Source organism: Aythya fuligula, chromosome 5 (assembly GCF_009819795.1).
Source record: "Aythya fuligula isolate bAytFul2 chromosome 5, bAytFul2.pri, whole genome shotgun sequence".
In the NCBI taxonomy this organism is placed as follows: domain Eukaryota; kingdom Metazoa; phylum Chordata; class Aves; order Anseriformes; family Anatidae; genus Aythya; species Aythya fuligula.
Genome location: NC_045563.1, coordinates 58,005,011 through 58,022,945, shown reverse-complemented (window position 1 = coordinate 58,022,945; position 17,935 = coordinate 58,005,011). Strand labels below are relative to the sequence as shown.

Here is a 17,935-nt window from a genome sequence, read left to right as displayed (position 1 = left end):
ATTCTGTAGTCTGCAGCTTTGTGATTCAAATACTGCAGGGGAGGGTTTATTTATTTTTAAAACTCCCTCTGTCAGATTGGATTAAATAAAAAATCAGTCATTTAAATTTCATATTTTTTTTTGCTTTTAAAGAAGCAAGTTGTCCACTTTGATTTTTTCTGAATTCAAGTCAACGCTACCCCTTTGCTAACTGTGTGTTCAAGCCCTGAAATTCTTCCTTAAACCGAGCTTCTGCTGGGCCTGACGAGTTTCTGATTCATGATTCAGCTGCTCTGCATCAGCTGGTGTTGATGGACACCTGCCTGGGCAAGGAGACATCTAAAGCTCCACAGGCTCTGGTGCAGGCCAGGACTGCAGAACGGACCTGCCCGTCTGCTCCCTTACACAGATTCCTCCACTGTGTTTACCCACTGCAGTCTCCACCAAGCATTAATCATGCCTGCCTACCATGCTACCTGTTCTTGCATCCTCCTTCCCAGCGTTGTGTTGGGCTGAAGTTTTATCTGCTGCTTTGAAGCCAACATATTTACGGTGCATCCGAGGCTCTGTATCAGTGACCCTTTGCTGGGGAAGGCTCCATCTCCTCCACCATTTGGTTCTCCTCTGCCTCCAAGAGTGCAGTGTCGAAGGACGGCTAATTTGCTTTGCAGTGGTACAAGTCCCACGGCAAGAATGATGCCCGGTCTGGCCCAACAAAATTCAAGCCAGAGCTTTTGCGGTTTGCTCTGAGTCCAAAAAAAAAAAAAAAAGTAGATGAAACTGCACTGACCTCAGCCTGTGTCTCGACTTTTTAAGGGAATACCCGATGCCTTCAATGCTGAGTGCATTCAGAGTGTAGAAAATCAGCCTGTGCCAGATCAAACCTACCAGCTTGCTCATCTAAATCATCACTGACTTCTTGGGCACAATTTTTAGGTTAAACTCTACTGCATCAGAATATCCATTTGCCAAAAAAAAAAAATAAAAGTATAAAAGCTCAAAAGATGTCTTCATTTTGATATGAACAGCAGGTCTGAAAATTAGTTCAATATGCCTAATAACTTTCAAAACTGTTTCAAAGCAGAGTTTAAGTAAGCAGCCAAGTTTCCAGCAGATGCTCTGGGATGCTTGATGCTCGACACTTCTGAAAATCTGTCTACCTACTCAGATGTGGAAATACAGATGTAGCCATCCATGGTCTTAATGAACCATTTTTGGAAAAAGACTGAGCTTAGTATTTTCTAGAAACTGAAAGTAATTACGGTGGGATTTCTCCCCCCCTCATTCGTGTTGCTTTTTGTCTTAAGATGAAGAGGATTCACTTTCATTCTTTTTCTACACCGGCCCATTTATTATTGAATAAGCACCATCATGTGCTCAGTGTGATTAAAAAAGAAATGCAGGCCCTGCACTCAGGTAGCTTACAAGAGAAAATAAGCCCCCCGAAGAGATGTAATGGGGGACAGTGCTTGCTTTCGCCACCTCTTTCATCACCATCTTTCCCATTCTTTGTGTGCTCTGTAGTTACGGACAGTATTTCTCTAGCACAGGCAAAAGAAGAACATTTTACTAAATTTCTAACATTCAATCCTGGAGAAATAGTGGTTTAACGTGTGTGTGTAATGTTTATAATACATATGTATTTTTAAAGGGATGTGTTACAACCTTGTGGTTTCAGACAGACTTGATTAACAGCTCACTTTCCGATATTGCTATTGGACAGGATTCCTGTAAACGAGACTTTTCCACTTTCCAAAAGCTCTTTTTTTTTTTTTTTTTTAAAAAAAAGCACTTTTCCAAAAGCTGTGTTTGGAACAACATCACTGCTTTTTATCAAAGATGAAACCAGTGGCGTACCACCAGCTGTATCAAATCTGAAGTAGGTGAATGCCCATTTTCAGATGCTTGTAGCTACTGTTACAGAAAACTGAATTCAGCTGCAGCCTTGAAATTGCTCTTGTAATTTCTTTACAAACACAGCAAAAGACTTAATCTATCACAATATTCTTCTCGTATTCCAAATACTTATATTTTGAAAACCTTAACACAACAGAAAATACATAAAGCATTCTTATCTGACATATTAAAGACACAATGTTTTAAATTTCATTACTGCTTTCTTGACTGTGTGTCACAACTATGTAAAGCTCAGGCGCCAGCTCTGCATTGGGAGCATTGTCACTGCAATGAATCCATTCTTTCCCTGTTGAGTTTGGCGGTTTCAGTTTGCAACCTGTTAAAAAATAGGAAGTTGTGCCTAAAAGTATGACAACAAACAAAAAAAACCCTTGCACCAAAATCTCTGCAGAGAAGAGCCCTCTGAACACAACGGGGGCTGCACACATTTTCCATCCAGCAAGGGGCTCTGATGAAGCTGGTAGCACACTGCAACAGCCTGTCAAAAGAGGCCACATCCTTTCTTCGATTACCCGAGCTGCACTCCTTAGTTAAATATTTGTCTTCAAGCCAAGCGAAGAAAGAACAGAAGGATTTTTTATTTTATTTATTTATTTATTTTTGTGTGTGTGTGTGTACAGGAGCTTGACAGTCGCAGGGTGGCTTGGGGAAATCTGTCAGAAAATCACCACTTCTACTGCTTCCCAAGCCAAAATGAGAGCCAGGGGTCTTCTGGTGCAAGAAACAAAACCTGCACCTTACGTACACCGCGTAGCACGTACGTGGCATCATTTCACTTCTCTGTTTATGGATTAGCCAAGTCACTGTCATATGTTGTTGTAACTGATACAATATTTTGGAAGAAAAGAAGAGAAATTTTGCTACATGTTTTTGCCTTAGGTAAACAACACGGCGCATCTGTATACTGTGACACATTTCACAAAGCATGTTTAGTGAGTCAGAAAAAAAAAATAATCCAGATTTGCAGAAGGAGTTCCCTTTATTACTCAAAATATTTGTCATCAGTAATATTAACCTATGGAAGTTTCTGAAATTCAAGTCTTATAAATGCATAGGAATTGCACACGTGTGTGTGATACCCACACTACTTGCTAACCATTTTCAGTTAATATGGTAGCTGGAAATCATCTGTGATTTTCGTGATATTTTCTCTCCCATACATTAGGTCAACGACCTATTTCTGTATGTTGGCAGCAATTTATGTGTCTTGTGACTCTGTATTTCACAAAGAAGTACTATGTTGTCCGTTATTTACATTAAAAAGACGAAATATGTAAAACTTTGCCTTTGTTAAAAATCACTCTATCCTAAGCGTTTAAATTATTTCACGCTTTCAAAAGGCACAATTAAGTATCTAATGAGAACTTCCATTCAATGTAACGCATAATACAAAAAAGAGAAAAAATGTTTGAGACATCAATGATAATATTTTAAATATATTGGCATAGGAAAGAAGATGTCTTTTTGCTTTATTAAACTGACAGTTCAGTTCTGAAACTTTATTTTGAAAAGATTTAAAAAGGATTTGTGTCTTTAGAAATAAGAAATTTAACAGGCATATCTAAAAAATATAGAAGAGAAAACCTGATTGTTACTACTAATGAAATAGCTGATGACAAAATAGTAGTCTTTTTGATTTTGATCACAAAAAATAAACTGGTAGTGACAGGATATGATGGATAGATTTGACATCCTGGCAAATCACTGTCATTGATTCAATTATTCTAATTCAGAATAAAAGCTGTATACAGTATGTGTTTATGCTACAGTGGAGTTTTTTAAGTGATTGACATTCATCATATTAGTTAGACAGTTTTAAAAGCTATGTCTTTGTTTTACACAGCGTTGTCAAGAAAAAATAAAGTAGAACCTGTATTGCATAAAAAAAAGCAAACCACTTAACCAACTCTTGGTTCCCAACCCATCAAAATAAGTTAACATTACTGCATCATATTAACATGTTCTCTGAAGAGTCAATTTCACTCCAGCCATGTAATATACTATTAGAAAGACGAAATTTTGAAACTGTAATGCAATCTTACAGTTGGATGGCTTGCAAGTTCGGCGGGGAAGAATATATTACCTTTCAAAATGGAAGGCAGCCTCAGAAGAAAGAATGAAAACCACTTTAATTTACAGGTCAGCATTGCTTTACCTTTCTTTTGTTTGATGATACTTACACAGAGATGAATACAAAATAGTGGTAAGTTCACAAGCAGTATATATATAGATATGACGGTACAGAAGCCTGAATTACTTCTATGTTCTGCCCTGTTTTAGACCAGCATGCTGTGATACTCTTCCCCAAGCTGAAATGCACTCTTCTGGTATTCTAGCATTAATGTAGCTGTCAGTTTGAATTTCAATCTTGAATTATGTCTGTTGACATAATTTCATAGTGCTGACTTCAATTGTTTAGGATTACTGTTTTGAACTACATAAGGAAATCAATTCTTTTTTCTACGTTTAGTAAATTTCATTCAAGTGCATTTTAATACATGTATTAACCCGTGAGGCAAACTAATCACCTATAATATATTCTGATAAAAAAAAAAAAACAAAAAAAACCCCAACAACAACAAAAAAAAAACACACCAACATTCTCAACTACTGGCATATCAGAATAAAAACGACCTCATGTATTTTATATTTATTATTATGTATTTTATAAAACACCTTAAGCATTTTCTGAAATTTAATACAGTATTTCAATTACAAAAACAAGTGTTTTTAAGAAAAATAAATGTGCGGTTTTGTTCTTGGAATAACATGTGACAATGAATAACTTTCATTAATTCATTTCAATAAACAGCCCAATTTATTCATACAAAATATTAAATGCATGCATACAAAAAAAAACATTGGGAAAAAAATCCCTTTATCTTTATTGTAAAAAAACACCTAGAATTGAAGGATTACAAATAATTTTCATATCTGAAGGAAAGGAAGAGACACTACATTTCCAAGAGGGCTGAACAATGGCAAGACCCAACATAACAGAAGATTTAACAAAAAGCAAAACCCGACCAAGCCCCAAATTAATACAATGAAACCAGAACGAAGAAAATAAGGCATCATATGATAATGTGTATTTTTAAAGACTGCTGGGGCAAATCATTAAGAAAAATATTTATATAAGTCATTATCACTCATAATTAGAGTGTCATATAAATCTGAGTGAAACTGCTAAGTAGAAATCACTAGAAGTCCAGGTGCTTCTTGCCGATGGCCATAGCACCACATCCTGAGCTCAGCAGTTTGGCGGATTCTGCCAGATCCTGTTTGCTTGAGCGGCTCACTGTGTCTGACAAGTCTGGAGGCAAGTGCAGGCGCTGTGGCAGGAGATTTTCAGGAGGGAGAGAGAGAGAGAGAGAGGCAGAGAGGAAAAAAAGAGAGAGAAAACAGAGAGAAAAAAAGAAAGATTGACGGCAGTAGAATTTATTTTCCGTAGCGTATTTCAAAATGCACTCTTCTTCCCAATTCAGTGATGTTACTCACACAAATAAGATCTACCCATATGTGCTTTTAGCTGGACCGAGAAATAGCTTTGTATGTTTTCATTGTGTACTTCAAGATATTGGATTCTATAAATTACAACATATTCTTCCCATGAAAATTTTCTAAACAAAACCCAGATTTGCTCAAGGTATTTAATTATATCTGCACAACTCTCCCTTGAAAACAAATGTTTTGCCTCTATATTACCAGCTACATGAAATCCTTGGATTTCTATGCCATGACAATGTACATATCATTTTATTTCACACACTTACGCGTACCTTGTGGTGGAGTTTGAAAATAAATGTTACGATGGACAAAAGATACAGAGGGATCACCCGAACTGCAACACAATTCTGCCAAGTGTTTCATCTTCATATTCTACTGACAGCTTTCAATAAAAGCAAACAGTGATAGCAGCTGCATTTCCATAAGGCAATCATAGACGCTAAATAAACTTTGCCTTCCCCTCTGAGCTGTAGGGACATTACAGCCATTTTGCAGATGAGGAAACTGAGGCACAGGTTATGTCGTTGTCCACAAGCACGCAGTTCTTGCACAACAAACATTACAGTTTGGCTATGACAAAAATACTACAACTCTCCCTCTGAGGATGCCTTTACATGAAAAGCGTGATATTACGATTTATCTTTTGTAAAGTAAGGCAAAATTAGCAGAAAACCGAGTCTTTAGTTTGATAATTACTGGCTGGCTTTTGGACACAGTGCAGCTCTGAAAGCCAGGCAGCTGAGACAGCCGAGCATCTTACAGTGCAATAATTTATGAAACTGGTATCATGGAAGAAGCGTATTTCTTGAAAGATTTAGTAGGCAGAGGCGACGCTGCGTGGCTTTCTGGAGGGAGCAGGATAACAGCAATGGCTGCAAAACTATCGGGCTGCATAGATCATGCTTATTGTCTACTTTTGCTGTATTTGTGCTCTTGTCAGAACACAGAAATACACACAGCCAGCCTTTATTCGATACCTTTGCAACTTTCACAGGATCCCCTCTCCCTCCAGGTAAGGATTCGATAGGAAAAGCACAGGAAAGCATCCCTATCTGCGGTGTGTTCAGCTCGCTGCTGGCCGTGTGGCCCACCATTGAGGTGTGTGAAAAGCCCCCCTGTGGGTACCGCTAGTGGGGCTCTTGCCTTTCAGCTGGTTGAATCGGAGTCCTGGCATGGCAAATTGCACCTACAGTTCCCGGCTCGTTCCTACAAAGGTCAGGCACAGCTGTGGACATTAACTGCAGTCCTCAAGGTCCCATTTCTACACGGAGAAAATACAAAGAAGGGCACACGCCTGCTGTGGTGGCCTGCTGAGAAAGAGCCGAGGTACCACTGGGATTGCTTGGGGCACACGGGAGGAAAGCAGAGGGCGAGGAAAAGCCAGTGTTGAACAGCTTCTTGCCGAAAGCACAGGGGAGCACTCAGGAGATCCTTCCGTCGCATTTCCCTCCCCAAAAAGTATTCAGCACTCTGCTAACAGGGTAGAGGGCACCTGGTGTGTGGGATGTGCAAGTGAACAGTCCTGCCTGCTCCCGCTCCCCGTGGCTGTCTCTGTCCTCACCAGGGAAGACGCAAGGGAAACACAGCATCATTTTCTTTGTTTTTCTTTTCTTTTTTTTTTTTTTGCAGTTATTGACCTTTTTGACAAGTCTGCCACACAGATTTGGAACGAGGCGATTAAGAGCAAACAGCCCCGAGACTCAGCAAACTGGTTTCACGCAGGGACCACCTCATCTTGTGGGTGGGGAACCACGTCAAGCCCTGCTATGCTGGCCTGGGTTTACCAGGGTGGTCAAAACAAAACACAAAATCCTTGACATACTCGCAGCCTCTTATTCCATGCTGTGCTTGTCCACTAAAATGTATTAGAAACAGAAAACAAAGAAGATTTATAAATCCACAAAGACTCAGATGGGAAAAGTTAAAATGCAAGATGCTGAGGTTGGAGAGCGGGGCTGAGTTAAGCTTTTACAGCTGTATTTGCCACGATACAGTGGTTAGCTGCACACACGTATGCTTTTTCTCCCATCTTATTCAGGGATGAGGATGCACACTGCTCATTTAGTGACCAGCTATTCAGTATTTTTTTTTTCTTGTCATTGTTTACTCTGAACTTTTCTGACGTATTTATTGTACACTATTCAAACCTTGCTCCGAAGGCAGAATGGCTTTTCAATAGCCCATGTCAGCATATAGCACTTGAATTCTCCACAAACACAACTGTGCTGTTTTCCTAATATTCCTGTGAGATACGGCAGCAAAGTTACCTCCATTTCATGGACAGGGAATCAAGGCACATAAAAAATAGGGTAAAAGGCATGAGTTAATTTCAGAAACACCATCTGAGCCGTTTAGGACTTGCTCTCCCAGGATGTTTAGCACTGTGCAGCATTTCACGTGCTCAAATGGTAACTTCGGTTGCAGCTGCGAGTGCTCAGTATTTCTTCAGGAACCCCAAGGCAGGTCCTCAGAAGGGGGCAGACATGAAGCAAGGGTACGGAAATAAAAACGGTGGGTGGAAGAGACATACCAGACTCCAAGATATCCTTCAATTTTCTTAATTACGAGACCATCCCTCTTGCAATCCTTGCCCTCTCTACAATCCCAGTTTTCAAATACCGAAATAAATTGCCAGATCTCCAGAAGTGTATCTCACTGCTCATGCCATTTGCATCCTCAGATCGGGTTTATTCTGAACAATAAGCAACACCAAAGTCCCCTGAAAACAGCTGGATATTATCCTGCCATTGCGATCTGAATCACAGCACACACAAATACTGCATCTTAATAAAGCTTAAATAGGCATCCCAAAATTCCTTATATTTTCTGTGTGCAGCTTCAAAATATAAACAGGACTGCAAATATTAATCCTATTAAGTACTTTTACCCCCTTAAAAAAAGAAATAGAAGCCTCAGAACACAAACAAACTGGCAATGGATCACGTGGCATTACACAGGCATCCAAAGGCTAAAGAGCAGGCCTTTATTTTTGGCACCACTGTGGGCACTGCAGTGACTTGCACTCACACACTAAGTGAGAGCATGAATAGGCTGTGATCCTTTTTGAGCACCAGCATTACAGAACGATCAGACATTTTCACAGATATTTGCTGACCACAGAGGAACAGTTGCATTTGAAGTCCCAGTTTAGGACAAAATGTTTTCTGGTGGACAGCCTTCTCTGTTATTGCAGAGGCTGTGACCCCCATCCCTTTCAATCTCTCTCTTAGCACTTTGCCTGATTTTGCTCACTTAGGCAATCCTACTTGTCAGTGCCCAGGCCTTCTGTTCTGTAGCTGATCTTCAACACAAAAACATCCCTTGTCCAGGTATCTGCACCCCAGCCTCTGCTCCAGCCACTTGCAGCTTTCTGCTTCCAAGCCCCTCGTTTGCATTTCTGCCACTCCTGGCTTTTTCTTGCCTATTTCTGCCCATAGTCCCTGCTCCTGTTCCTAATGCCTTGCTTCACATTCAGCTTCAGGCCACTCTTCCTTGCCTCAGCCCCTCATCCTCCTCATCTTCCTCATCCTTTTGTCCTTCTCCTTTTGTCCTCAATCTGTCCCTGGCTCTTCCCTGCCCGGGGTAGGAAAGTTCCCAGCTGGAAAGTGGGAACATCCCCAGAAAAGGGCCAGGCTGCATGCCCTGAGTGTGCACACAGAAGAGGCAGATTATCACAGGACAGCAAAAAAACACATCCTGGCATAACTGTTAAATACACAGTAATATACAGTAAATATACAAATATATAAGCTGTCAGGTTGAAACTGAGCATCTTCAGAAGGACACTACAGGAGGGAGGAACAGGGACAAGCTCAGTTGTCCTGGGCAGGTCACGAAGGCTTTGTGGTAATAGGCACAATTACACAGAACACAGCTAAGCACACAGCTCCAGGGCACGCATTATGAAAGGAAAACAGCTCAGACAAAACTTATTGCATACTTTGTCTCTGCTCCTCCCTCTGCCTGAAGAAAACTTCTAATGACTTTATTTGTTTTCAATGGGGGGAAAAAAAATGGTAAGAAGAGGAAGATAAGAATACATCAGGTGACAGGCCAGAGGGGATGCTGAGCTGGGATCCTTCAGTCCGGTCCCAGTGCTGAGGACCAAACACAGCACTGATGCTTCTCTGACATGGGTCTGCCAAGGAAGGCAGGGCTGCAAAGACTCACATCACCGCTGTGCTAGGAAGTTCCAGGGGGCTGGTGCACTTGGCTGGGGTGGGATTTTCTATTTTCATTTTTTAACCAACAAAAAATAGACAAAAATAGCAGACAAAAGCACTAGCTTACAAAAACACTAGCAAGTTCTTTTTTCCAGTGTAGCTGATTTTACCAAGGGAATTGTTTTACAGATTTATGGTGAAGAACAGTCTTTTTTTTCTATTTCGTGTTAAGAGGATTGACCAGCAGAGTTTTCCTAGCAACCTCTGCTGCTGGTGATTGTACCTCAGGTACACAATGCATAGGAACGATGCGCAGGATTTAACTGACAATAAAAGGGGTTGGAAATAAAGTAAAAATACTACAATTGAACCTAAGTGACCAATGACAGGTTAAACAAAAAGCTAGCTACTAGAGATAACGTTAAATAACTGATTACTATCCAGCTACCCATGCACACTACACATATCCATCTGTAGAATATATTGGCACCGTGTTGCAGAAATAACTAGTGAAATCTCATATTGCCCCTATATGGTATAAACAACAATCAGCTGCTCAAATTATCTTTCATATTTTTATGAAAATATTTGTCTGTGAGAGGTACAGATTATTTTTATGCTGACTAAAGTACTCAGAAATAATTGAGGTGGAAGACATTCAAGAAACAGCAACGTTCCATAAAATTAATTGAGGGTTACTAAAATAACATATTATTGGGAACGTTTTAAGCAATTAAAAGTATAAAAACATTTGGTAACAATATGATAAGCAAATATACATATATTGGCAACAATCTAAACCCACGGTGATTCTCCCAAATCATTACTGTATTTTGGCATCTGTTGTAAGTGTAATACTTCAGCAAATGAATCAGTAATGACGTGAGCAATGCAAAATCATTGATCAAAAAAGAGGTAGGAGTTTGTTCTTAATTTTGGGAATACTAACGCAATTCCATCGAGGTTAACCTTGTGATTCTGCTAACAGTTACATGAAGCTTTTAACAACTGAGCCTTAACTTCCAAAACTGCAGCTTAAAACAAAATATATATAAAAAATCGTCACCATTCTACTTCTTTGGATATCTGAGCAAAAAATTGCCTATTAGTCTGCCATGGCTAGAGCTCTGCCTTGGGGCAGGGAGGTGGGTTAATGACCTCTCTAGATCCCTTCCAGTTCCATTTGCTACAATTCTATGAAGACTGAAGTAACCAAAGCCTAAGGGATTTGGATCAGGGGGACGAGGAGGGTGGGGAGAAGAATTTTAGGAATGCTGGGAAAACGAAAGATGCAGGCTCCGAGTTTATATCCTGCTTCTCTTTGAAGCAGAACTCTTGCCTTTCTATTAAGCCCACACAAGGGATATCGAGAATGGTTGGAGGTACAGAGGCTGATCTCCTGTTACTGCTGCTTACAATGCCACTTTGCCCCTGCATTATGCTTTATTTTTTACTTTTTTTTTTTTTTAACCGCCTCATTTATAATTGCTAGTAATTACTTCAATGATCATAGTACCCAGGCATTAAGCCTAAGTACTTAGCATTTAGGTACCTAGACTTAAGCATTTTTGTAGGTGCGATGAAAAAGGGGGATTAAGGAGAAATCTAGAGGAGGTTAGCAATGCAGCTTTATAAAGCCTCCTCTCAGAGGGAAGAACCTGGTTTCTTCCATGAAAATTATCAAGATGTCAAGTGGTCGTGGTGACCTGACTGGAAATAGATTTCTTGATAAAGAATAAGACAACAGAGGCAGGCTGGGGAGAAGGACATTCCATTTGGAAATGCAAATCTGCAACCTAAAATTTAAGAAAAGAGGGAGCCCAGTGGAGGGATGCCAAGTGTTGGCATAGCCACGGAGCTGTCTCTCTGCCTCTGCACTGAAGACGACGGTCCCAGACAGCTGGGTCTAGCTGCCTGTGTCAGGGCCAAAACAGTGCAAAACCCTTCAGCTGCACTCCAGCTCAGGTCCTTGCCACCTTCCTATGCTCTGGCTTTCTGCTCCCTGCTTTCTTAACAGGTCACCATCAAGCACTGAAACCGGTCTTTTCAGCAAAAAACAAATTGCTGTCTTTGGGGTTAATATAAATAAAGAAGATGTGCAGGTATGAAATTAAATTTCTTCTAAGAGAAGTGTTTCTTCATATACTTGACATAGTGGTGGCTGTAAGTTTTGGCTTCTTTCCTTGTCAAGTTCACAAATTCAGAGACACCAGAGATGTGAATTATGATGAAATGATTTATGTTTTATGTGATATGTAGTCCAGCGGAGTGACGTATCACTTATGGCAATGTACCTTCATAACAACACTGCAATATCACTAAGAAAATCCATGGAGTTCTTCTGGCTTAATAAACCTGGGAAATACTTCCTGTGGCAAAACAGTAAGCCCTTTGCCACTGAAGACATTGCAAGGACTAGAAAAGTCATGTCAACCAGCCTTGCTCTCTTCTAGCAGAAATTACAAAATCATCCTGAAGTTTGGTTACAATTAATGTCTCACAATCTATATGCATTTTCATATTGTGATAAGAGTGGTGCCAAATGATCCTCCCATAACTGCAATTAGGCCTTAGGCAAACTATTTTAAGACTCATTTATTAAGAATCTCAAACTCCTTTTCACATTACAATTTTTCTCAGTATTTCAACAAAACGAGGACACAGAACAGCTGTAACTGTTTTTTCTGTATAATGGACATGAACTCAGTTTCATCTCATTCACAGATATTCACAGATGCTATATTACCATTGTTAGATCACAGCAATGAAACATCATCTAAATCAATGATAAAAGACTTGACTTTTCAAAAGAGCATTCTAAAATTTTCTACTTTTCAGGTAGCTGTGATTGACTTAGAGCTAATCACGACTGTATCAACCCATGTTAAAATAAGCACACCTACCATATGCATTTCCTATTTCTTTTTTTATGTTGAAGCATAATCTGAACTGTCAAAATTAATTAGTGTTAACATCAGGTGATGAGAGAAAGCTTCCACTAAGAATAGCTGATAAATATACTTGTACCTTTATATCCCTGTCTGCTTGCTAAAGGATACATTGCTAATATGAAAATAATTTTTAATATATAGCTAATAGTACTTACAATACTTCAACATAATTATAACACACTTTCTTCCACTTCCAGAATATAAAATAAAACAAGGGTAATTATGACTTTTAGCTCATTTGCAAGACAGTGATGTTCTGCTGTAAGTTTCCAACGCTACAAAAAGATTATTTTAAAAGAGACTTCAAAGTATCCTGGTCAAATTAAGCACCATTAATAAATCCACTTCCTTTTCTGATAGATTTTGTGAAAGCCATTTCACATTTTGTAGTACTGAATCTTAGTATGCGCCTCTTCAGTGCAGCTTTCCGGTGTATCTAGTTTACAGAATTGATCTTATAATACTGAGATGATTAAATTCAAGCTGCGCTGATTTGCTGGGATACGCTGCACGGTACTGCTTCAGCTCTTTCTAGATTTCTAGAAAACTATGCCAAGTACTTTGAATCTCAATTCCTGTGTCTAGTTTAAAACTTGATTTCTTTAAACACTGGATTTTGCAGAGTGAAAATCTTTCAGAGATCACTTGTACCATTAAAATCCAGTTCTGTATATGTTTGTGTAAAATGAATCCCTAGGGGATTTACGATGTCTGAAGAACTTCCATTACCGCATGAGCAGGCACTGGTGGGTTTTTCCATGTGCAGCATTAGTCATTACTTTTCAGCAACAGGAAATGAAGCAATGAACAATTGTTTGAACAGGCTCTTTCATTCCAAAAAAAACACCCTTCAAGATGCGTTGAAGATGACTTGTTATTTGTGAAGGGAAGAGAAGACTATCAGGAGATTTCCATTCTGCGATGCTTGGGAATGGCAAATGTTGGTTTGGTGCTTAAAGCACACCTAGCAGTGACAGGCCCGCTTTATATTACGACTGCAGTCTCTGCATGATGAAGAAGCTCACATTGTTGTAAAGAAGGCTAGAATAATCAGCAATGGTTATAGGCACTCCACGTGCTACATCTGATCCTGAACTCAAATACAACCAGAAATGTATGAAATACTTCCACAGTACCATAATACGTACTTGCCAGGCTCTTATCAAGCACATGTTGAAAGACTGCCTCTGTCCTGAAGAATTTGCAGTCTGAATACACAAAGTGGATGAAGAGGAAGAGGTGAAAAATAAAATATCCAGGCAGAATGAAAAATATCATGATTTATAATTATCATATTAATGTCAAAGCTTTTTTCTTCTTCTAGCTTAAAAATAAATAAATAAATATTATGTTAGAAAGAATATCCTGCACAGAAAGACATTTGGAAGAGAACAGGCATAGGGGAAGAAATTAAGTGACAAAGGGCTGAAAAGAAGATGGATTGAAAAAAAGGAAACATGGGGGGCAGGAGGAGATACACTATCTAGCCGTGTTATAGCTGAGATTGGACAATATTGTCTTCAAACTGAAGGGAAATGCTGCTCTGAATTCAAATGGTAGTTCACACGTCTGACAGTGGATATGCAAAGCAAGCAGAATAACGCTGCTCCTGTAGGTCTGCTCTTTTTGCTGAACCCCTCCTCCCCGAGCTTATGTAAGAGGATTGTGGGACTCGTAATGCAAGGCTGAATAATTCTAGGGCTCTCGGGATAGTCCGGATGGACACTAATGTTCATGTCACATTCTCTTCCCTGATGGATTCATTCAACCTAATTGCAGCTGTCTACAAGTCAGCCATTCAGTCTAACCTATATTATATACTTAGGGTGAGATGAATCATTCTTGCAAGTGCTTGCCCATCTCTGCTGCTTATTCAGGAAACCTGGATGACGAGCTTAAACTAAATTTTTAGCTGGGAGAGTAAAAGGTCAAGGGGAGGAATTCAGTCCTACAACTATAGGAAACCTCACTGAGTCAGTGCCTCCGCTGCATCTCCTCTTTCTTTGAATGACATTGCAATGTGCCACCAAGTACGGATTTCGTATCAAACCCCAGATGGCTCACTGGAAGCATTCCAGAGTTGCTGGCGATGCCTGCGCCGCTCTACAAGAACTTGGGTCTTTCTACTGAAAAGCTTGAGAAGTGTTCAAGCTGTCCAACCAAGACTCTGTGTATGCAAACAAAAGCTGTGTGAGTGAGAAGCGGGGAGGAATAGCATTCACAGACAGAAGCATCTGTTCTGTGGAGGACCAACATATTGCAACCGTACTGGCAATATCAACAATTTCAGCCTAGCTGGAAAAGTAACCAAATATTTGAGTTCTCATCCAAAGCTATCTGTTAAAGTTCACTGTAATCTACCAAGCTTCTGGCTCCATTTAACAATTTTGTCACTTTTCAGCAAATTCATTAATACTTCCATTTAAGGAGTATCACTGTATCTGAGGGTGCGGAACAACACAAATAAACCCATAAAGTGTTCTGCCCCTTGATAAAATTTTCCAGATAGATTTAATCCAGATAAATCTTCAAGCTTTGCAGAAAGGTCCAAGACATGTAACTTGCCCTAGCAAGGCTCCATTGCAAATGAATTTCAATGCCCAAGTTACCAACTCAAAGAAGAAAGATAACAGAAATACCATCAGACTTCTGAATCGAACAGTTCTGCCAGCTATTGCTAAAATACGTATTGTCCAGAAGCTCCCATGTGATCCTGAGTATTCAGTCTCTACAGATTGTATGAAATCTAGGGTTTAATGAAGTGCTTTCCTGAGAAGAGCAGGAGAAAGTGGGAGCTGCTCGGAGCCCCTGGAGCAGCCCCACTGAGGCCTGCCCTGCTGCTGCCTCAGCAGCCTCGTCTGCATCTTGTGTACAGCGCCAACGCTCATTTCCTCCCCCTTCCCTAAAAATCCACCCGTTTCAAAAGTTACATGTACAAACACAAACCGAATACGTAACTATACCCGCAAATGCACCCTCGGTGCTCCTGACTGCGTATCAGCTGCTGGTAATGGCATAGTGGCCGGTCTGCGCACCTACAAAACCTCTCCAAGGCACGCAGCACTGCCTCTGCTCAGGCAGGGTGAGCTGTACAGCTTTACGTTACACCACACAGCGTAAGACAACACACAACATGGCCAGGAAAGGCTCTGTTTCAAGAGAGCAGTGTCACAGGTTTGGCAAGTTTCTGGTGAGGAAGCAGTGGGGCAAAATGTCCATGCTGGCTGGGGGGGCACTGCTGTTTTATACCGGGAACAGACCAATGCTCAGCGGTCTATTTACTTTTTTAGGTCAGCTAGAATTAGAAAATTTCCATTGCTAGGCAGCGCAGCACATCTGTGAAGCATTTCTGGGCATTCAGAAGTGAAGCACGCGCTGCCCAAAGGGAAGATTCATCGCAGGCTGTTGGCCAGCCCTCCGCTCCCTCCCTCTTCACCAACAGGAAATCGTCTTAGCTCCGTGCAGAAACATCTTACATGACCAGAACACAACAATTAGCACATTTGTAAAGCTTCGGGGATAGGAACAATTTAATAGCTTTCTGAAGCAGCTTAATTTTCTACAGCTTTTTTATTTTTTATTTATTTTTTATTTATTTTTTTTTAAATTTGCTTTTCATGCATAGACAAGTTCTCCTTTCCTATAGGTGTTTTCTCAGTCTGCCTGGCAGGAATACTATGTGCAGGAAAACACAAATTACTTAATCGCTTTAAAAGAGCGCTGGAGACGGAAAAGTGCTCTGTAAGTGCAAACTCTCATTACGAATCCCTGTATTAAATAAATGTATTGCTGGTTTATGAAATCCTCCGCACTCATGAAGCCAGGCGGAAGACCAGTTTGCTTATGTTTGCAGCTTTTCACGAGCTACAAACTTCAGCTGGGCAATGGTAAATTCAACTGTCAGGTGCTCCGCAGTAAAGCAAAAAACAGGCTAGCAGAAAAAAAAAATCAACTATCATTGTATTCTCACCCTAAAATCTGGTACTGATACATGAAAGCATGCTCAATTCCTGTAACTTCCACGTGACATCGTGGCAATTAAATAATTCATATTTCAGTATCTCCTATTTTCCTATTTTTTTTTACCGATTCCCCATGACTTATGAGGGCTACAGTTTAAAGCTCCAGTTAACAAAGCCTTTTATAGTGTTTCTACCAAATAAACTTAGGCTTCAAAAGCCACTGAAGTGTAATTTAATATCCACGATGTTGGATCAACCTGTTTTGATGCAAAAACATCCTGTGACGGATTTTTACTCAGTGATTGATATTACTTACGCAAAATGGTAAAAAAAAGCATTGGTGATCCAGTTGTCACGTTGACTACCCTTTGGCAAAGGGACGCCTTAAAGGAAGTTTAAGCCCAGAATGAGAAGTTGCCAGTGAAAGGTTAAAAGACAGGTCACGCTAATTCCTTTTTAAATGACTCTGTGTAAGACAGGAGAACACAGTGTAAACTCAGACAAATGTATTAAATGTGAATGATAGAAATCGGTATCACATTAAATGCCAGACTCCTGTGAATAATTGAGATTAAAATAAACATTACTATTTTTTTTTTCTGGCAGCTGGGGGAGGGCTGAACATTTGAGCAGGTTCCTACATCAAAGATGTGTTTTGTACAGAAACTATATGTCAAATTATAGTTATTTGCTTTCAGATGATTCTAGCGGTTACTCAATTTTGCACTTTTCATGTGTCAGGATTTTTTTTATTTTACCTCTTTATTCCCTACTACAAGTAAGTCTCTTTAGAGCAATAAGATCTTTAAAATCCCTTTAGTGTTTAGAAGTGTCAACAATGCAGTAGACTATACTTGATGAATAGGCCAGATAGAAAAACCTGCCTCAAGTTTTTATCTTGAGAGAAGTAAGGTGCTTTGAAGAGCACTTGATTTGAGATTTAGAAGCCTGCTGCTATTCAGCCAGGCACTCTTGAGAGCTGTTAAATTCTGACCCATAGCTGGAGAGAGGGAAGGAAAACGAGTAAGGAATATATTTGGTACTACCTGTATAATGATTTCTTCTAAATACCATTTAAATATTTCTTCCCATAAATAAATAAAAAACAGCTAAGAGACCAGGCAACCTTATCAGACACACTGATTTGAATATTTTGAATGTAACTAGAACTTGCCAGGGGGAACAGCCACAGCACTGGAAAAAGATGAAGCTCTAAAGGAAAAAAATATATCTAAATGGTTCTTTCCATTTGAATAGACGGCACTGACATATTAAAGCTTCATATTTTTGACAGGAGACGTAGAAAACAAAGAGTTTTTCACTTCAAAATATGCAGTGGAAGAACATGAAATGTTTTCGTTTGCGATAATTACAAAAATATTTTTTTAATCTTTTGCTACCTCTTCCAAAGTCTACCACCAATCTCAATACCAGAGTACAATGAGTTCAGTCAACA

General features: G+C 39.8%; 1 protein-coding gene across 1 annotated transcript in view; it reads right to left on the bottom strand.

Moving 5' to 3' along the window:
• Window positions 1-4,703: 4,703 nt before the first annotated feature.
• Window positions 4,704-17,935, bottom strand: part of ELP4 (elongator acetyltransferase complex subunit 4) — a 137,938-nt gene continuing 124,706 nt past the window's right edge. The window contains exon 10 of the mRNA XM_032188556.1: window positions 4,704-5,228. Within this exon, the coding sequence (XP_032044447.1) occupies window positions 5,097-5,228 (132 nt within the window). The 3' untranslated portion in view covers window positions 4,704-5,096. The remainder of the gene's footprint in view (window positions 5,229-17,935) is intronic.